This window comes from Mus pahari, chromosome 10 (genome assembly GCF_900095145.1).
Source record: "Mus pahari chromosome 10, PAHARI_EIJ_v1.1, whole genome shotgun sequence".
Classification (NCBI taxonomy): Eukaryota; Metazoa; Chordata; class Mammalia; order Rodentia; family Muridae; genus Mus; species Mus pahari.
In genome coordinates, this window is record NC_034599.1 from 15,966,118 (window position 1) to 15,986,459 (window position 20,342).

Consider the following 20,342-nt stretch of genomic DNA (forward strand, 5'->3'; position numbering starts at 1 on the left):
ATTTCTCAGGGCCTGCTTATAAAGGCTAAAACTGCAAAAACCATAATGAGTTCATATGCAGATGCTGGAAGTACTGCCAAGTGGTTAGCCCTGACACAAACTATTTTAGATATAACAGTTCATATTAACCTTTGACAGACCCTAAATAAAGCTTATGATTATGGATTTTCTTTTCTATTTATTTATTTATTATATGTAAGTACAGAGTAGCTGTTTTCAGACACACCAGAAGAGGGCGTCAGATCTCATTATGAATGGTTGTGAGCCACCATGTGGTTGCTGGGATTTGAACTCAGGACCTTTGGAAGAGCAGTCAGTGTTCTTAACCGCTGAGCCATCTCTCCAGCCCGATTATGGATTTTCTTAAGATTAACAAACCCCGTAACATACAGAACATAACAGAATATGTGGTCAGCATGACTCTGCTCTGAATCTTTTTTTTTTTTTTTTTTAAATATTTATTGTTACATATAAGTACACTGTAGCTGTCTTCAGACACCAGAAGAGGGCATCAGATCTCATTATGAATGGTTGTGAGCCACCATGTGGTTGCTGGGATTTGAACTCAAGACCTTTGGAAGAGCAGACAGTGTTCTTACCTGCTGAGCCATCTCACCAGTCCCTCAAGTTATTTTTCTGCATCAATACCTGGTAGGGGTATTACAGCAACAAAATGGAATAGTTGGCAGGCATGGAACAAAATGGTCATAGCTATGCTAGAGCAGCAGGCCTCAGCACCAACTTCCCAGGAGAGGTTTCAGTAACTAGAGGCGCTTTGGTAACTGTAGATGTCAGAGAATTGAAAAGCCTAATCCAGCTACTTAAAAGAGTCATACTTCTCTGTTGCTTTAGAACAGCTTCTGGTACCAAAATCTGTATTAGTTAGGGTTCTCTGGAGTAACAGATCAAGCTGTAGGTGTGGTGTCTGCTGAGGACATCACAGGTTCCATGTCTTTCCTGTCTCCTCACACGGTCACATAGTAGGATGGGAGAGGGTCATGCAAGCAAAATTTAATTATATGTGGAGGGCTGCACCCATGTGCACATGCTGAGACATGTTGAGGCATGCTGCCCTGTCAGTTTCTGCCCTATTCCCTTTTGACCAAGCAGATCTCTCACAGAACAGTAATCTCCCTGTCTCCACCCACAGCCCTGGGGCCAAGCCTCACCTGGCTTTCTCTGAAGGTGCTAGGAGCTTGAACCAGGACCTAATGCTTGTGCAAGTGTTCTTCCACACTGACCTAGGTCCCCAGCCCCTCCCAGAAGTATCTTTGATGGGGGGGGTAGCTAATCTCATTCACGAGGAGGGCCTTGTCCTTTCCCTATCCCTCCCAACACTTACATCTAACGTAATTACCTCTGGGTTAGAGCTTCAACAGATAACCTTAGCACAACTGAAGAATACCATGTCCCGTGTGATTTGGTCACCTGAGTGTGTCTGAAGGCTCACCAGAAGGCTCTGTATTCTAAGGCAAGAAACATTCCTTCTGATGGGTAAACTAGGAATAAAGAACTGAGCATTTCCAGCTCAGCAATCTGCACCCCCTGGGGGGGGTCCACCCACAGCAGGTGGAGAGACCACAGATGTGCATTGCCCCCAGCTCAGATCAAAGTGATACACTCAGTCACACCTGCATGACCAACTGTTCGCATTCAAAACAGGAAGAGGCACCAGTTCACACTGAGCGCTGTCCCCCCCTCACCAGGCCCCACCCCATCTCGCTAACCCACCAGGCTCAGTCTTTCTCCTTTGTTCACTTATACAGAAATGTTTCTGGAAACCCTAAATTCATTCCTCAGTCTTTTTGTTGTTACATTCGTGTGTGTGTGTGTGTGTGTGTGTGTGTGTGTGTGTGTGCGCGCGCGTGTATATGTGTGTGTCTATGTGCGTGTGCCTCCTAGTACACAAAAATGCAGGCATCCATCCATGCATGCCACAACACGTGTGGAGGTCAGAGAATACTTTTCAGGTGTTGGTTTGCTGTTCACCATGGAGATGAAGCTCAGATCAGCCTTGACAGAAAGCACTGTCACCCACCAGCCCTTCATTGCTTTTTAGTGCCAAGGGCAGAACTTTAAGCACTCAAGGGAAGGGTTTTACCACTGATCCACAGGCTGCGACCCATCTCAGAGGCTTGACCTTTCCTGTCACCCCTAGTTGTCCTCACATTTTGTTTCTTCACCTCTCAGACTGAGGAGGTCCACCCTACCAAGTGTCTATATCCTATGGCTCACCACCTGAAAGGCTCTGAAATGACCCTAAGGACATGTTTTTGGTTTGGAAACAGGGTCTCACTTTTACTGGAGCCCAGGTTGACTACAAACTTGAGACTCCTTAGCCTCCCGGATACTGACCAAGTCTGTGTCATGTCTGGCTCAAAAATGTGATTGCTACCGCTTTAGTCCTGTGCCACCTACACTTGAAGTTGCAGGGTCCTCCCTTTGTTCACTGTGCAGTCCACTACCCAGAAAGGTGCCTAGGAGGGGCTGGTAGGTAGCTCAGGGGATAGAGCATTCACTTGGTGCGCTCAAAGCCCTGGGTTCCATCCTTAGCATGCCATAAGGAAGGAGTAGTGGTGCACACCTAAAATTCTAGCACTTGGGAAGTAGAGGTAGGAAAATTAGGCGTTGAAAGTCATCCTTAGCTACCAATATATTTCATGATCATTACATGACCTCCTGTCTAAAAAATAATAAATGGCTTGGCAAGCTGGCTCAGTGGGTACAGGCACGTGTCACCAAGGCTGACCACTTCAGTTTGGTCCCCAGGACCCACAGTATAGGAAAGAACCGACTCCCAGTCGTCCTCTAGCCTCCACACACAGGCTTTAGCACACATAGACAAACGCAAAATGAATAAATGTAACACAAAAGATAAGTAGATAAATAATAAAGACTGCCTGTGAATAACAAGTTCTGGGGAGGAACAACTCTTGTTAAATAAGTGCAACACACTTTGAAAACCATTATTTTTCTTTAATAGTAAAATATATACTGTAGAAAACTTGAAAAAGGCAGGATATAAAATACAGTAAATGTGACTGAGAACCTTCTAGAAAACTAGGACAATCCGAGAGCATGCTCCCCTGCCCTCTATGCCTCTCAACCATGTAGGTAGAAAACCAGGCCGACCTCAGAGCCCCAAACCCCACGCATCTCCACCTGAAAATGAGCCTTCTCTAAGGTCTCTGGGGTCTGTTAAGGCTTCCCAGGGCCCCAGGGCGGCTCAGCAGCACAACAGTGCTTCTCTACCAGACTTAAGGCCATGGGTTTGAGTCCCAGGGACTAGAAAAAAAGAGGGAGAGGTGTTAAAGATTTAAAAACGAATCATGAGGTAGCTATGATGCCTATTCCTAAATGTGTGAATGAAGCCTTCCAGAGGCTTGATAACAAGTCTGAGGTGACCCAGATTACAGATAACCCCAGCTCAGGAAGCCCCAAGGTCCTAGCTTCCTTTCCTTGACACCTCCAGTTCCCTCACGCCTGATGAATTCAAATGCTTCAGTTTGCTTGGAGGTCACTCTCCAAGCTAGGTTAGGTTCCAGAGATGGATAGGTGATGCCCTCACATCCACCAATCCATGGATTCTTTGGGACAAGCCCTGACAATAACTATGCAGTGGGGCAGGCCCTTGCACAGGATCTTCTCTGCTTCCTGACCCTCCCAGCCCAGCCCTTGCACCTCAAGCACTCTGAGCTTAGGCATGGTGAGGCAGGAGGACACAATCTGAGCGGGTGTGGGCATTTCTGGGGTGATAAGGGGACCCTGGAAGCACAAACTCTCCAGGACAGGCATTCCCTCCAGGAAGACCAGGCCCTGGGCCGAGAGGCCCCCAACGGTCAGCCGAATCTTCCGCACATCTCGAAGGTGGCGGCTGATGGCCAGCAGGGTGCTGTCAGCCGACAGGGTGCAGCCCAGCACCTCAAGCCTTTGCAGGTAGCTGAGCTCCTGCAGGCTGGCATCTAGCCCGGTCTCAGTGACCCGGTAGGTGCCGCCCAGCACCAGCGAGCGTAGGGCTCGGAAGCGGGTAAGGCCCTGCAAGTGCTCGTCTCGGAAGGCCGGCACTCGATCCAGCACGATGCATTCCAGCAGAGGCAGCACCGTGGGGTCCTGCTCTTTCTGCAACCAGATCATGGAGATTTCGCAGCTGTGCAGCTCCAGGGTCCTCAGTGTGCTAGGGAGACTGGTGATAGGCACCATGCTCAGGTCAGCCACGTGCAGGCACAGGCGCTTCAGATTGGGGCATTTCTGACCCAGGGCCCGCATCAAGGCAGGGGACAGCTGTGGGGCCTGAGAGCCAGAAAACAGGTAGCCGCCCATGCGCAACGAGTAGAGCCGGGATGCCATGTACCGGCGTAGGAGGTGCCACATGACTTTCGGCCGCATCTGTAAGAGCCAGAGATTGGGGTGACTGGGTGAGAGGTATGGGGGCTCCCAGAAGATCCATCTAGCTGGTGACAGGCATGCCTGGGACCTGGGTTCTGGTGTCTCCCTCGGACTGGGCTCCTCTATGAGCTTCATTCCCTAGAGCAAAACCGTTTCTTTTGCTGGGTATCAGACTCATGCCTTAATCCCAGCCAGCACACGGGGAGGTTGAGGCAGGAGGATCCAGAGTTCTGGCCAGTTTGTCTAGTCAACTGGAAAGCTCCAAGTTCAGTGGAAGACCCTGTCTCAAAAACAAACAAAAAGCCAGGCATGGTGGCGCACGCCTTTAATCCCAGCACTGGGGAGGCAGAGGCAGGCGGATTTCTGAGTTCGAGGCCAGCCTGGTCCACAAAGTGAGTTCCAGAACAGCCAGGGCTACACAGAGAAACCCTGTGTCAAAAAAACAAAAACAAAAAACAAAACAACAACAAAAACATCATGCTTGTGGAGCTATTGGTGGTAGAGTGTTTGACTCTGATAAAGCCCTGGGTTCCATCCTTAGCACCAAAAAAAAAAAAAAAAAAAGTATCATCATGCTTCATGTCTGGTGTATTGTAGAACTGAGCATTGCAGAGGAGGTAAAGGCTGGTGCTAGGATAGACACGCAGAAAATTCCAAGCACGAACTCACTTAACCAAACCAGCAGAGCATGGTGGTGCACACCCTTAGTCCCAGCTCTGGAGAAGCAGAATTCCAGGTCAGCCAGGGCTACAGAGAAATTTTACCTCGAGAAAAAAACAAAACAAACCCCAAACACTTCCTGGGCTAGATAAGGTGGCCTACGGCTGTAACTTCAGCACTCGGGAGATTGTCGCAGGGGGTGGTTAGTTGGAAACAAGTACGTGACTCAGAGGAGTTCCTTCCTAGCATTCAAGAAACCTAAATTCCATTCCCAGTAGCACAGAAACCAGACATGGGGGCCCAGGCTGGTAATCCCAATATTTAGAAGGTCGAGGTAGATATCAAGTTCAGCCTCAGCTTCATAGGAAGTTGTTAGTCTGGGCTAGAGACCCTGTCTCCAAACTCCCCCAACCCCCCCAAGAAGCAACACCAACGGAAATCCAGAAAAATAAAAGCCTCAAGAATCTATCAAAAATAAATAAATAAAACCAACAGCAAGCAAACACTAGAAAGCAAAATAAAGTACCCCCAGCTTTCTGTCCCAGGGCGGGGGGTGGCTCTCCCCGCACCGCTCCCGGGTCCCGCATACCGTGTAGAGCGTCAGGTCGACGTGTCGCCACAGCCACCGGTCATCCACTAGCCTCTTCCAGCGGTGACAGACCCTGGAGGAGTGGACCGGCCGTTAGAACGACCCCGGCCCGCTGGGACCGGATCCGCATCTCCTGCCGAGCCCATGCCCGGCTCTTTCCCCAGAGGAGCGGGGCCGCACCTGGAGATGCGGATCCGGTCCCGGACAGGGAGGTAAGAGAAGATCTCCAAGAGCACCAAGTCTGGGAGGTCAAACAGCGTCGCCATGGTCCTGCTGTCGCGCGCTTCCGTTTCCGGTGGCGGCCGCGTTCCCTGGAGGGCGCTGGGGTTGCCGGACTGGCCAAACCGGCGCGACTTTCTGAGGCCCGCCGAGAATCCCTACTTTCCCAGGAAGGTGCCTGAGGCCCCGGGACTGGACGGGCGCAGCTTGACGACCGTTTAGAGGCCAACACTAGAGACTGACTAGGCCTGACTGGCTTGGCTAGCGGATGGAACTGGAAATAGGAAAATCTGGATGTGGCTTGGGAAAGGAGGGGGCACGAGGCGTGGCCAGGGCCAAGAGGAAGACGAACAGCAAACCCAGAAGGCTGGAGGTGAAGAACGCCTCCGGGGCGTGGCCATGAGGTGGAGCTAAGTATAAGCAGCAAACCCAAAAGAGGTCAGCAGACAACCCAGAAGGCGTGACTCTGGCAAGGAGGGCCTCAGGGCGTAGCCGGAGCCGGGAGACGTGGCGAGCAGAGGCAGGTAGACGCCATGCAAACTGGGATGAAGAAAGCAACACGCCTAGAAAGCGTGGCTCCGACGGGCGAGGAGTGGTCCTGGGGAGTGGCCAGGGGGCCAGTCTGAGGAAAAGCAGCAAACTCCCAAGGCGTGACTCTGGGAGAAAGGAAAAGAGACAGAGACAAAGGGCAGCTGGCGCGGCGAGCGAGGCCAGAGTACTAGCATTTGAAAAAGCGCCGCCAGTGGAAGGGTGTGGCCAAGGGCAGAGGAGCGGATTGGAGGCGGTGCGCAACAATGGGAAGGCGTGGCTTCAGTAGGAAGTCACTAGGGGTCGCGTCTAGAGCTAAGCGACTAGTGGCGTGCGGAGGATTGGCTTGAGCTGGAAAGGTTTAGGGTTATTGCCAAGGCAGAGATCAGCCTGGGACCAGACCGTATACCCAGGAGGCATGACTTGAGCAGGGAAAAGTTAACAGAGCAACAAACCCAGAAACCATGACTTGTGTGGGAAGGGGCTCAAGAACCAGGGGTCCTAATTGAGCCTGAAGATCAAACTTGTTAAACCTAGCTTAGGCGGAAGAAGGTCCGATATAGGGGATGGAATCAAGTTTGGAATGGGTGGAGGGCAAAGGGAGAGGCTGGGGGACTTATGACTGGAGGAATGGATAAGAGCAGTGACGGGTGCCCTAAAAGCATCGCTGGAGCCAGAAAAAAAGAGCTAAACCAGGAACTGGGTGTAGCTCAGTGGGAGAGCCCTTGGCTGGTAAGCATGCTTAGAAGGCCCTAGGTTCGACCTCCAACACTAAAACAAATACCAAAACAAAACAAGAAAAACAAACAAAACCCACCACTTTTCTTGTATGTATGCCCCGGAGACTGTGGCCTATGGCTCACTCTCCAATATGGAAGTCGGGGTAAAGCCTGGGAAGTCTTTTCCGGACGGAAACGAGGCATTGGGGAGAGATTGGAACAGATCTAAGCACTAAAGACAGAACAGGACTTCATTCGAAACTAAAAGGTGTGACTGGGATAGGAGTGCCAGGGAGGCGTGGCCACAGCCGCAATCGAAAGCAAGAATAATGCCTTTTACTGCCTACGCATAAGGGTTAAATTTTGTACAAGTCGTATTAGGTAAGCACAAGGCACTGGGTAGACTTTTCTTTTTCTTGAGTCAATATATGCTTACCTTGCTAAGAGTCCTGTCTGCTAAGAAGAAATCGCTCAATAGAGGCGAAACTGGTTGAATTTAAGAAGGGATTCCTCTCCCACCAGCTCTCGCGATTGTTTAATCTGGAACAAGGTGTTCCTTGAAGATTAAAAATCAAAGCAAAAGATTTTTCCCCGTATGCTGTTTCCAACATCTTCGCAGGCAGGACACGGACACGCGGAGTGGGACGCAACATGGCCTCCCAACCAGGATCCGACTTAGTTTTCATCAACTGCAGTCTGCACCCCTGGAGTCTCTGAAACGGTTGCTATGGTCAGGGGGGGAAAGCAAGCACAGGGTTTGAGGCTGAGCTTTGAATGAAGGCAGAAAGCCACAGGCCCTGCATGACTCCATTTCGGCACACCTGCAGCCGGGATTCTGCGGTAGGATTGTCTGGCTTGGGATGGTCGAGCACCCCGCCGATGAGATCCTTTAGGTTTCTTCCACGATGAAGGAATTTCCAACACCAGTTCCAACGTCCGCTGTAAATCCACTCTTAGCCAGTCCCAGCTCATCCACACTGCGCAACAGAATCGCAGATCTCTCCTGGCCCGGAACCCGGAAGCACCCAAGGGCCGGTGGTTCCGTTTTATCACTTCCGCTTCCTGTTTCCAGGCTTAACTCCGGCCCGGGTTCAGCGTTCGAGCTACGAGTTGTGTCGTCGGTAGGTTCGAGTACATTGGGGGTGAGAAGCTAAACGGAGAGGCCCGAGATCACGGGAAGCTGCCAAGACTTGGGAACCTAGGGGTTGCGGGAGGCAAAGCCGGGTGAGTCTGGGGCCGGGCCTGCCGCAGTTAAGGGGCGGAGTCGCGACTGTCTGTGGTCCCCGCAATTGAAACTGTAGGGACTGCATCTGGTGTTAGGGGAACAGTGACCAGACAGCTCAACCCAGGAAGGGGCTTTGGGCCTGACTGTTGCTTTTCATCCCTCCCTCCACCCGGTGTAACTCCAGCCACAATGATTGAGGTGGTTTGCAACGACCGTCTCGGAAAGAAAGTCCGCGTTAAGTGCAAGTATCCTCCGAGGGGTGACTGGCAGTGGTCTCTGGGGCAGATGGTGGTGTTGGATGGTTTCAGATAAATGACGCTTATGGGGAGGCCTGATAACGTCTTCCTCGGCCTACCTTTTCCTTTCGTTTACCTTAACTCCTTCGTGCCCAGCACTGATGACACCATTGGCGACTTGAAGAAACTGATAGCTGCTCAAACTGGCACCCGCTGGAACAAGATCGTTCTTAAAAAGTGGTAAGTACGTACTGGTCAGTATTAGGCTAGAAGGTTTCGGTTGGGGTGAGCACCTCAGGCAACTCCGAAGAGTGCTCAGCTAGTTTTCAGCACAAAAGACACCCCAACCCTTATCAGCTTCTCTCTGAATCCCATAGGTACACGATTTTTAAGGACCACGTGTCTCTGGGAGATTGTATCCTTTTCCTGATGTTCATGAAAGAATCCATATATTTTCTCCAGTTCTGGTTCTATACTGAAACCTGTACACAAATTAAGCAAGAGGGATATTTAACTTAGAATGTGCCCAGTTAGCCGGGCATGGTGGAGCACGCCTTTAATCCCAGCACTTGGGAGGCAGAGGCAGGTGGATTTCTGAGTTCAAGGCCAGCCTGGTCTACAGAGTGAGTTCCAGGACAGCCAGGGCTACACAGAGAAACCCTGACTCGAAGAACCAAAAAAAAAAAAAAAGAATGTGCCCTGTTGTGACTACTGAGAAAATGGAAAATGTGGAATTATTTTGTTGGTGAAGAGGGTGGTTGGTGAAATAGTTTAACTTGGCTTGGAAGGATTTTGACATTCAAGTTCAAAATATTACTAAAGGCCAACCTGAGTGTTGGACAGGAGGTAAAGGTGAGTGTGACTTTTGCCTGCAATTATGTCTGTGCACCACATGCATGCCTGCTGCTGGCAGAGACCAGAAGAAAGTTTCCGATTCCCTGGATCCACCACATGAGTCCTGGGACTTAAAGCCAGGTCTCTGGAAGAACAGCCATGAGTACTCTTCAACTGCTGAGATATCTCCAACCTGAGTATGAGCATTTAAGAAAAATGTATTGTTCTGTGTGTGTGTGATGGGGTGGAGGACACTTGGGGACAAACACCTTTGCCTTTTCAGCAGTCTTAAGGACCACTGAATATTATTTATAGTTTGAGTTCTTAGATCAGCATTCATTCCTTTATCCAGGGTTGGGTGCTGAGCTACAGGATCCAGCTGTGAGCAGGTAGAAGATAAAGTCATCTCTCAGTCAGAGTTCCTTAACACTTGTCCTTCAGATGAAATCCACGATGGGATGAATCTGGAGCTTTATTACCAGTAGAGGGGAATTCCTCCTCCTCCTCCTCGCCCCACTCTGCCCTGCCCTGCCTTCCTCTCCCACCCTCACTTGACACTGGTGTAGATGGTCATTTTTAACAGTCCACATGAATAAAAACATGGCTGCTGCTTTACTGCTGTCATGCTTGTGTGAGAGCTGTGTCTGAGGGGAGAACTGCTGTCTGGTAGTTAGGGGTGCTGCTCCTTGAGGGGAGCTCAAGATTGATTGGAAGCTGGGGCTGGCGATGCACACCTGGCATCTCAACACTTGGAAAAGTCCTGTGTAGACCAGGTTATGAACTGGCTGTGTACCACAATGACCGTGACTCCTGCCTCCACTTCACAAGTGCCGACGTCGAAAAGGTCTCAGTTTTGGTCTTAAGGAATTGCCAGGAGCTGTGGGTGCCCCCATGGATTTCATCTGTCCTTCACAATGTGGCCCAAGTTTGGAAAAGGAAAGTAAGCCAGCACTTGGGAGGCAGAGGCAGGTGGATTTTTGAGTTCGAGTCCAGCCTGGTCTACAGAGTGAGTTCCAGGACAGCCAGGGCTATACAGAGAAACCCTGTCTCAACCCCCCCACCCCCCACCCCCCAAAAAAAAAAGGAAAGTAAGGTCTGTTTCCTGTAGCCCTAGATAAATACTAGAGGATCGGTAACTTGTGAAGAATGTTTTTTTGTTTTAGTGGAGAGATAGGTAGACTGCTTGCTCTACAAACAGGAGGATCTGAGTTTGCTCCCTAGAACCCATGTGAGAATGCTGGAGGTGCAGCTGTACACTTAATCTCATCATTGGACAGGTAGAGACAAGATCACTGACCTCACTAGCTAGTCAGTCTGGCTTAATTGGTAAGCTTTAGGCCAGTGACTGCATAAAAGGAGGTAGATTGTGTTCTAACTCAGGGTTGTCCTCTAACATCCATACTTAGGTACACACAGAAACAGACACACATGTACCCTTGTAAAAAACTAAATAAATAAACCTACTTGGGTGGTCAAGTGGGAGGATCTTAAATTTGAGACCAAACTAAGCAGAGAGATCTTGTTTGAAAAGCAGTGACGTACTAAAAGTGCTTTTACTGGGTATTTTGTTAGAGCAGACAGAAAAGTAACACAGTGGGTGACACAGCCATGGGTGACAGAGCCATGGGTGACAGAACCAAGCGGGGTTTATTAGAGCGGCCCAACTGTTCCAACAATGGCTGTCTCTCAGTGGCAAGTCCAAGATTCAGCCCATAAGGCTAGATACCAAAGTGTCTCATCTAGAAATTGTCTGAAGGAACCATTACCTAAACAGTTCTCAGCCATTGCAAGATATTCCTGCATTCTTGAAACTGAGGTCATGCAAAGGCTCTCAAATTCCCATACATTTCAGATAACAATCACTGAATATTAACAAAAGATTACTTCAAGGCCTTAGTGTTAATCACTCCAAAGTAAATGCCAGGAATAATGGCTCTTCTAAAATGCCCACTCTGTCTTCCCATTTCAAAAAACCTCAGATTTAGGTTCTTCCTACTTTAAATGATTCAGTGAAGAAAAACATCCCTCACGGGTGTGCTTAGCTTGCTGGCTTTTACTTAATTCTAGATGTAGTCAACTTGACAACCAAGAATAGCCATTACACCCACATATGTAAGTAAGTGGATTTAAATTTTTGTTACTTTTTTTTGTTTTTGTTTGTTTGCTTGTTTGTTTTTTTTCGAGACAGGATTTCTCTGTATAGCCCTGGCTGTCTTGGAACTCACTTTGTAGACCAGGCTGGCCTTGAACTCAGAAATCCGCCTGCCTCTGCCTCCCAAGTGCTGGGATTAAAGGCGTATGCCACCATGCCCAGCTACATTTTTACTTATATGCATGTGTTTATAGGGAGGGGCAGGCATCCATGTACCATAGTGCATATGTGAAAGTTAAAGGACAACTCACAGGAATCAGTTCTCCTCTGCTACTTTGAAGGTCCTAAGGTTGGAACTCAGGCCATCAGGCTTGGCAGCAACACTCTGACCCAGTGAACTACCTCATTGGCCCTATAAGTATATATTGGCACAGTACTCTTGTGGGCTTTTCTTTCCAATGCTGAGCTCAGCCTTGCATAGTCTATGCTGGTTATACTACTGAGCTGGCTTAGTTTTTACTTTAGTGTGCATGTTTGAGCTTATGTGTGTGTGCAGTATGCTTATGGAGGTCAGAGGACTACCCTGGCTGTCAGTTCTAACCTTGTTTGAGACATGATGTCTGTTTTCACTGCTTGTAGTTGAGGCCACCTGGTTTGGTAGCCAAAGCTCTAAAGAAACAGAACAGGTGGAATGAATATTTTATATGAGAGTTATTCAGGTGGCTTACAGACTTTGGTTTGAGTAGTTCAACAGTGGCCATCTGGAGGGAAAGAGGTCAAGGATCTGGTGGTGGTTTGGTTCACTACATGTCTCAGCAGTCCCAATTGGTACTAGAGGCCCAGAGAAGATTTAGAGAACTGCCAGTTTCCAGTCAATGTTGGAGTCCCACGAAGTAGCCACTAACACCAGCAAAAAGGGTTGCCTCAGGAACAGGACAGACTTGTGAGAGTGAGGACAAACAGGCAAGGAGCAACAGCTTCCTTCCTTCTCCCATGCCCTTTCTTGTGGGCCGCCACCAGAAGGTGTGGCCCAGATTTAAGGGTGGGTTTCTGCCCTCATATGACCTAGAAAAATCCCTCACAGGGGTGTCCCACCACTTTCTTATTTATTCCACATGTGGTCAAGTTGGCAAGATAAGCTATCACAGGAGCTTTAAGGACTTGTGCTGTCACTATATCCTCCTGGATGTGGACATTTAAGAAAAGATGGTAGGAAAGCTGGGCTGGTAAAGGTGTTTCTACCTGAACCTCAAGACCTAAGTTCCAGCCCTGGGATTAAGTTGGAAGGAGAGAACCAACTACACAGAGGTAGTAACAGGGTAAAGGTGTCTCCATCTTGTCTCAGGTACAGCCATCCCATGGGAAAGCACCCAATCCTGTACTACAAATTCAGGGTCAAATGCCCCAGATAACTGCATGCTCTTAGTTTTGTTTTGGTTTTTGGTTTTTTGTTTGTTTGGGTTTTTTGTTTGTTTGTTTGGTTTTTTGAGACAGGGTTTCTCTGTATAGCCCTGACTGTCCTGGAACTCACTTGGAGACCAGGCTGGCCTCGAACTCAGAAATCCGCCTGCCTCTGCCTCCCGAGTGCTGGAATTAAAGGCGTGCGCTGCCACACCCGGCTCCATGCTCTTATCTCTTATTAAGCTGCTCGCTTGCTTGCCCCTGAAACTGCTAACAGAATGTAGTTTTTCTGTGTTCCTTATCTGAACTCCTTGTACCATGCATTTGGGGCTGCTCTGTGAAAAGTGTTCCTTTCCAGGCAGTAGCCAGCTGGCTTAATACAGACTGTCAATTTGAAATTCTGTCACGACCTCTGAGCTCCACACATGCACCAAACCATGACTCAGGTTAATAAACATTTGGTTTTTCAGGTGAATTTTGTTTTGTTATTGTTGTTGGTTATGAAGCAGGTTCTCTATATGTAGCCATGGTCTGTCTGAAACTTTTTTTTTTTTAAAGATTTATTTGTTTATTATACGTAAATACACTGTAACTGTCTTCAGACACTCCAGAAGAGGGAATCAAATCTCGTTGTGGGTGGTTGTGAGCCACCATGTGGTTGCTGGGATTTGAACTCAGGACCTTCGGAAGAGCAGTCGGGTGCTCTTACCCGATGAGCCATCTCACCAGCCCCTGTCTGAAACTTAAATGTAGATCTGGCTGGCACTGAACCCAGATAACTACCTGCCTCTACCTCCTGAGTTCTGAGCTTAAAGGCAAGACCACCTCACCCTGCATAAAATAAACTGTTTGTTTGTTGAGATAAGCTTTCTTTGTGTAACAGCTCTAACTCTCCTGGAACTCCTTTTGTAAACCAGGCTGGCCTTTTGTAGTTCCATCTGTCTCTGCCTCCCCAGTGCTGGGATTAAAATCATGTGCTGCCGGGTGTGGTGGCGCACACCTTTGATTCCAGCACTCGGGAGGCAGAGGCAGGCGGATTTCTGAGTTCCAGGCCAGCCTAGTCTACAAAGTGAGTTCCAGGACAGCCAGGGCTACACAGAGAAACCCTATCTTGAAAAACCAGAAAAAAAAAAAAATCATGTGGTACCACATCCAGCAAAATAAACATTTTTAATGGAACCTTATGTGAATACATTATTTCTGGGTAGGAAGAATACAGTGAAGCTTCTTATCTGGTCTATATACTTAGATACTGGTGTGAAATAAGAAAGTAACCTTATTAAGTCTGTCATGTAATTTTTTTGCTACTATAGTTTGAACCCTAGGTCTGAGCTATTCTCACCTTTTTTTTTTTTTTTTTTAGACTGGGTCTTTCTGTGTAGCCCTGAGTGTCGTGGAACTCACTGTATAAACCAGGCTAGCTTCAGATTCACAAAGATGTTTTTGTGTCAAATCCTCAGGCTTGGTAGCAAATGCTCTTAGACACTGAGTGCTGTCCTTGGGCCCATGCTTTGCTACTGCCTGCCTTTGCCTCCTGATTACTGGGATTGAAGGTTTACACTAGCACATCCTTTTCCTCAGACTACCAATTGACCAAAACCGATCGTTGGAGCCGCCCACCCTCTCCTACTCCCTTTCCTCATCCTAGTGGTAATGCTCTCACCCATCAGTAACCTGCCTAGAAACCAGGAGGAGAAGGAATGGAGAAGGAATAAGTCGAAGTAGATTCTAAAAAAGACATGGAAAGTGGGTGAATGGACCAGTGAAATAGTTCGCCTTGTAAAAACCAAAAGGGACTGGTTTCGCTTTGGACATTTGGAAAAAAACAGGTGGAAAGAAGGGGAACTCAAAAGCCAAATTTAGGCTCTGCATAGTTAGCCTCTCGTCACCAAGGCAACTGCATTGCTATGGCAACGGCAAAGCACAGCAAAAGTACCATGTACCTTAGTCCCCAGCTGGCCACTTCCGCGTGGATGCTGGCGGACCTCCGAGAAAGGCTCAAGAAGGCCGGATTGGCTGCCGCAGGAGCCAGTCAAATAACCTCTATCTTGTGGGCTAACCGAACCAAGAGAGCCCTTTGACGCTTAAAGGGAACCACTTTCCCGGTTGGAGCACCCACTAGACTTTGCTTCCAGACGAGCCAATCGGCAGCGGTGTTGGGGAGGTGGTAGGAGGGGAGGCTGTGGGTAGGGGCGGTCCAGGAGACCGCGGGAGAGTCCAATAAAAAGCTCGCGTGCTCGCGGCGCCGTGCTGCCGTCCAATTGGCGTCTCTACTGGACGGGCCAATCACCAGCGGCGCTGCTCTGGCGCGGGGTCAGAGCCGCGGAGGCGGAGCAGGCGCTGCGGCAGGAGGGAAGATGGCGGACGAGGAGAAGCTGCCGCCCGGCTGGGAGAAGCGTATGAGTCGCAGCTCAGGTACCTCTCGGGGGTCGCCCGGGGCCAGGGCGGGGCCCCGCGGGCTCGCGGAAGTCGGGTTCGAGCCTGCCGAGACAGGCGAGTCGCATCACCGGCCTGCTTCGGGCATGGAGATCTGGCCTCCTCCGCGGCATAACGGGCCCGGAAAGCCAGAAGCTGAGGTAGGAGGTGGGGCAGGCACAGGCGCGCCCGGGTCGTCGCCCACCGCTGGGCCCCGGTGCCCTGGGGTGACGAGGCTGCACCTCGGGGCTCCCTTGAGAGGAGGAGATCCGGACTGGGTTCAGAGGGCGTGGGCCGCCCTGCTCTGAGTTCCCCCGCAGCATCCGAGACACGTGCCCGCTCATCCCACCCCCATCGGGACCCTGGACAGTGATGGCTTCTAACCAGGCCACTTCGTCTCTGGTGCCAAGCTCTTTGGAAGACTTTTAAGTTCTTTCCTAAGTCCACGCCGGTGTAATCTCGCACTCCCTCCCTCCCTCTTTCTCTGCCCCTACCCTCCTCTCTCCTCTCCCTTCCTTTTCCCCTATCCCCACCCCCACCTCCGTATCTCTCTCCCTCCCTCTCTTTTTTCCTTGGCTTATTCTCTCCCTCTCCTCCTCCTTCCCCCCTCCTCTCTGTAGCTACCATCTTTCAAAAGGGGACTTGCTCTCATGTTTGAGGTGGGAGACTGAGACCAGGACGGGGAAAGAACTCATCTGATAATGCAGTTCAGTTACTGGGAATGCCCTGGATTGCAATGACTTTTTTATTTTTAATTGTATTTATTTATTTATTTTGATCCCAAGCATCCCCATCCTCAGTGACAGTGGCAACGCCTAAAGTAGCCTACAAGCTTCTCAGGTAGAGCTAGGGTCGCTACAGCCTACAGAGCTCTCAGAATTCTTAGTAGACGCTGCATATGTTGGCTCTCTCCGAATTAACCCAGCTAGGTTTAATGTCATTCACTTTCCTCTTTTTTGTCGAGGCTGGATGTGGAAAGGTATTAGAGCCTCATAAAAACAGGTTACTCTTGAATTCTTGGTCCTCTGCTTCAGCTCCCCCAAGTGCTGAAATTACAGGCATGCACCACTGCACCACTTTGCCCAATGTATTTATTGAGGCAGTCTTTATTAATAATATTAGTAATACTATACTTAGTGTATGTACATGTGGAGATCATACAATAACTTGCAAGAGTTTTTTCCTTCTACCATGAGTAGATCCCTAACTCACATCCTCAGGTTTGACTGCAAGCACTTACCCATTGAGCCATTTTCTTTCTTTTTAAGATGTGTGTGTGTTTGAGAGAGAGAGAGAGAGAGAGAGAACAGAGAGAACAAGCTCAGACTAGTCTTGAACTTGCTACTTACCCTAAGATGACCTTGACCAGAGGTATCTACTGGGATTACGTGACACAGATTAATTAGCTGAGGTAAAGCCTTACTGTGTAGCCCAAGCTGGCTTCCAGCTCATGATCCTTCTGCTTCAGCCTCAGCACTGGGACTAGAGCTCTATGCCTTTATGCTTGGCTCTGATGTCCTTATCCTCTGGCCCCGGTTCTGCAGATGAGAAAGCTGAGGTTCGAGGAGATGGCCTGTTGAGGAGGTTTTGGTTGGATTTAGCTGCTCCATTCCTAGCATGGGGTTGTGATTTCTAGCGGAAATTTGTTTCTAGCTGGGTGTGGTGGCACACAGCTGTATTTCCAGCACTTATACAGAAGCAGAAGATCTAACTCATGGCTATCCTGGGCTACATAAACTTTTTTTTTTAATATTTTATGTTTATATGAGTACACTGTTGCTGTCTTCAGACACACCAGAAGAGGGCATCAGATCCAATAGCAGATGGTTGTGAGCCACCATGTGGTTGCTGGGAATTGAACTCATGACCTTTGGAAGAGCAACCAGTGCTCTTAACCACTGAGCCATCTCACCAGCCCAACTTTTTTTTTTTTTAAATACATGTATTAGCATTAGACATGCATGTATATTCCATATGCATGCAATACCCACAGAGAAGCCTAAAGAGGGTGCTAGACGCTCTTGGACTAGAATTACAGACCGTTGTGAGCTTCCAGGTGGGCACTGGAAATTGAACCCCAGTCTGATAGAAGAGCAGCTGGTGAACCCCTCCTTAGTAAAACTCTTTTACACACACACACACACCTCTAAACCTGCCCGTCTGCCTAGCTATGGACCAATCCCAGTTCTTGCCAGTTGTTCTCAGTAGGACTATGAAAGCCCTTTCATGGGTAACACTCAGCCCTTCTTTGGTGCTAGATCAGCTATGTAACCCAGAATGACTCTCAGCCCTTGGAGTGACCCAGAATCTATTGGGTCCTTCTTCAAGCTTCTGCCACACCCTCCCCTCTCCTCTTTCATCTTTTTTGAGGCAGTCTTGCAGACTTACCTTTCCTGGCTTCAGACTGCAGACATCCATCCTCCTGCCTCAGCCTCCCTAATGCTAGGCATACAGGTATGCTTCACTAAGCCAGACTTTTCCCTCAGGTGTCTCCTTTGCCATCTTTATGCTCCTCACTGTCACACAGGTGACAGCAGGTCCCGAGTAATGCTGCTTCCTTGCTCTCTGACTTAGGCCACCAGTGCAGGGGTTAAGAATATAGCTTTGGGGTATCCATCTCTGTTTATGCACAAGACACAATTGCTGCTGCTGTACGCAGAGATGGAGGAGGTGGTGCCTAGGGTTTGTTTGTAGTGGAGCCATGAGTAAGAACAGTTACACTTTTTTTTTGTTTTGGTTTTGGTTTTTGGTGTTTTTCAAGACAGGGTTTCTCTGTGTAGCCCTGGCTGTCCTGGAACTCACTCTGTAGACCAGGCTGGCCTTGAGCTCAGAGATCCGCCTGCCTCTGCCTCCCGAGTGCTGGGATTAAAGGCGTGCGCCACCACACCCGGCTATAGTTACACTTTTTATCTTTTGGTGATTTGTGATCCTGGGACTTGAACCTAGAGCCACATACACGTGCCAAGCAAGCACTGGACCAGTGAGCTAGAACGTTAGCCCAGACTGTTTGTTGTGTATGTTTGGAATTGGGTCCCTTGTAGCCAAGGCTATTCTCAAACTGTACCTGAGGATGCTTTGAGAATCTGATTGTGTTTATTTTGTAAGGTGGCACTGTGCCATGGTGTACATGTGGAGGTCAGAGGACATCTTGGGTTCTCTCCTTCCACTTGGCGACTTCCTGGAGATCAAACTCAGGTTGTCAGACTTGGCAAGTTCCTTTACCTGCCGACCATCTAGAAGGCCTGGAAGCTGTTTATCTGATTTAATGGTTTAGTGTCTATTTGGTACTACCTAAAGCAGCATTAGCACTGTCCTGACAGGTCCTGGTGGGGACAACATCCTCCCCAGCCTTTAGCACGGGGTGGAAAGGAAATGGATCTGCTAAAGAAGGCACCGCCCGGGCCAGTCGTTATCCTGGCTTTGGGATGGAGTCCTCCTAGGCCCAACCCCAGCTGAAGTAGGTGCTGCTCTCCCCCAGGCCGGGTATACTACTTCAATCACATCACCAACGCCAGCCAGTGGGAGCGGCCCAGCGGCGGCAGCACTGTTGGAGGCAGCAGCAAGAATGGCCAGGGTGAGCCTGCCAGGGTGCGCTGCTCACATCTGCTGGTGAAGCACAGCCAGTCTCGGAGGCCCTCATCCTGGCGGCAGGAAAAGATCACCAGGAGCAAGGAGGAGGCCCTGGAGCTGATCAATGGTGAGTAGGGAAGGGAGCTGGGCTTGTTGGGGTTGCTCTCTCAACTGGGCCAGGGGCTGGCTACCTCAGTTTCTTTTCCTGTTCCTGTGACAAAATACTCTGACAAGGCCCAGCAAGAGGGTTCAGCAGGCAAGGGCACTTGCTGCTAAAGCTGAGGGCCCAAGTTCCATTCCGGGGTACACATGGTGGGGAGAGCTCACTCCTGGGAGTTTTCTGTCACCCCGAAGCATACCACAGCATGTGTGCTTCCCTGCCCCAATAAATAAGCAAAGTTTTTAAATGAGGTTGTTTGTTTGTTTGTTTGTTTGTTTGTTTTAACTGCTAAGCAGCAGTTTAATAGAGAAAGGTTTGTTTGGGCTCATGTCACAGTTCCAGGTCACAGTTAAGCACAGCAGGAAAGTCACAGTGAAGGCAGGTCATAGCATAGCATTGTCAGGGACAAAGAGCAGTGTACCTGTGCTAGGGCCCTGCTTGCCCTCTCTAGTTTTTAGAAGAGAATCCCCCAGCAGCCCATCTTCCAGGTTATTCTAGATTCTGTCAAGTGGAATTACTCTTCACAGGGGCCTTGTAGGAGTCCCACCAGACCCTCCACCCAGTCTGGTCAGCAGTCACTTCTGGAGAAGCACTGTACAGGGAGCCTTGGCTTTCGTCTCTAGTACCCTGTGAGCCTGGCATGGTCGTGCAAACCTGTAATCTCTGCATGGAGATAGAAACAGAGGATCAGAGGTTCAGTCTGGGGCTGGGAAGACGGCTCAGTGGGCAAAGGTACTTGCCACTAAACTTGAGGGCCTGAATTCAGTTCCTAGGACCTACATAGTGGAAGAAGAGAACCTACTCGCTCAAGCTGTATACTGATCCCAATGAAAACACTGTGGTATATATGCATTAAGTCCTAGGTCCTACATATTGAGTCCAGGTCACTTGACGACCTTATCGTGAAAAGAAGTGCCTGTATTGGGATGAGCTTGGCCCATGCAGGCCCTCACTTTTTCCTTTCTGCTTGCCATTTGGAGTGGCCAGGTCTGGAAAGTCAGCACCCAGGTTAGATAGTAGCGGTATTTGGTGAGCTCTGTGACCTGGGAGACTCAAAGCCTCACTCCAGACTCAGGTTTCTCTTGTGTAAAATGAGCGTTAATACATACTTATCCTAAAGGCCTTTGTAGCAGGGCAGTGATAGGAAGCAGTCTTGGTCAGTGGGAGCCATCCTGAATGATGTTGTCATCAGGGAGAGGCCTGGGCGTCTGAGGGTAGGTCTGGAGATAGACCAGGGACTTTTAAGCACAGAGCTGGCCCTCTAGAGTGATGGGTCCGTTTTTAGCAACCTATTTTTTTTTTTTTTTT

General features: G+C 49.3%; 3 protein-coding genes across 5 annotated transcripts in view; 2 read left to right on the plus strand and 1 right to left on the minus strand.

Moving 5' to 3' along the window:
* Window positions 1-3,006: 3,006 nt before the first annotated feature.
* On the minus strand, window positions 3,007-8,036 carry Fbxl12 (F-box and leucine rich repeat protein 12). 2 transcript variants are annotated; one of them, XM_021207144.2, is made up of 4 exons: window positions 7,538-8,036; window positions 5,816-6,510; window positions 5,636-5,708; window positions 3,007-4,386 (listed from the first exon to the last, which is right to left on the minus strand). In XM_021207144.2, the coding sequence occupies exons 2-4, from the start codon at window positions 5,899-5,901 to the stop codon at window positions 3,565-3,567; spliced, it is 981 nt and encodes a 326-aa protein (XP_021062803.1). In that variant the 5' UTR covers window positions 5,902-6,510; window positions 7,538-8,036; the 3' UTR covers window positions 3,007-3,564. The 2 variants fall into 2 exon arrangements, with proteins under 2 accessions (XP_021062803.1, XP_029399536.1); XM_029543676.1 differs by lacking the exon at window positions 5,816-6,510.
* An 85-nt stretch (window positions 8,037-8,121) lies between these two features.
* Ubl5 (ubiquitin like 5) lies at window positions 8,122-10,020 on the plus strand. 2 transcript variants are annotated; one of them, XM_021207998.2, is made up of 5 exons: window positions 8,122-8,222; window positions 8,511-8,571; window positions 8,719-8,802; window positions 8,940-8,977; window positions 9,838-10,020. In XM_021207998.2, the coding sequence occupies exons 2-5, from the start codon at window positions 8,516-8,518 to the stop codon at window positions 9,879-9,881; spliced, it is 222 nt and encodes a 73-aa protein (XP_021063657.1). In that variant the 5' UTR covers window positions 8,122-8,222; window positions 8,511-8,515; the 3' UTR covers window positions 9,882-10,020. The 2 variants fall into 2 exon arrangements, with proteins under 2 accessions (XP_021063657.1, XP_029399537.1); XM_029543677.1 differs by lacking the exon at window positions 8,122-8,222 and adding an exon at window positions 8,229-8,325.
* Window positions 10,021-15,176: 5,156 nt separating this feature from the next.
* The window catches only part of Pin1 (peptidylprolyl cis/trans isomerase, NIMA-interacting 1), an 11,154-nt gene continuing 5,988 nt past the window's right edge, over window positions 15,177-20,342 (plus strand). The window contains exons 1-2 of the mRNA XM_021207151.1: window positions 15,177-15,304; window positions 18,783-19,001. Coding sequence (XP_021062810.1) covers window positions 15,247-15,304; window positions 18,783-19,001 — 277 coding nt within the window. The 5' untranslated portion in view covers window positions 15,177-15,246. The remainder of the gene's footprint in view (window positions 15,305-18,782; window positions 19,002-20,342) is intronic.

Coding starts and splice junctions, on each gene's coding strand:
- Ubl5 (XM_021207998.2), top strand. CDS start 8,516: ATGATTGAGGTGGTTTGCAACGACCGTCTCGGAAAGAAAGTCCGCGTT. Junction 8,572..8,718: donor AAAGTCCGCGTTAAGTGCAA/GTATCCTCCGAG, acceptor CTTCGTGCCCAG/CACTGATGACACCATTGGCG. Junction 8,978..9,837: donor CCACGTGTCTCTGGGAGATT/GTATCCTTTTCC, acceptor CTTGTCCTTCAG/ATGAAATCCACGATGGGATG.
- Fbxl12 (XM_021207144.2), bottom strand. CDS start 5,901: ATGGCGACGCTGTTTGACCTCCCAGACTTGGTGCTCTTGGAGATCTTC. Junction 5,709..5,815: donor GACCGGATCCGCATCTCCAG/GTGCGGCCCCGC, acceptor CCACTCCTCCAG/GGTCTGTCACCGCTGGAAGA. Junction 4,387..5,635: donor TCGACCTGACGCTCTACACG/GTATGCGGGACC, acceptor TGGCTCTTACAG/ATGCGGCCGAAAGTCATGTG.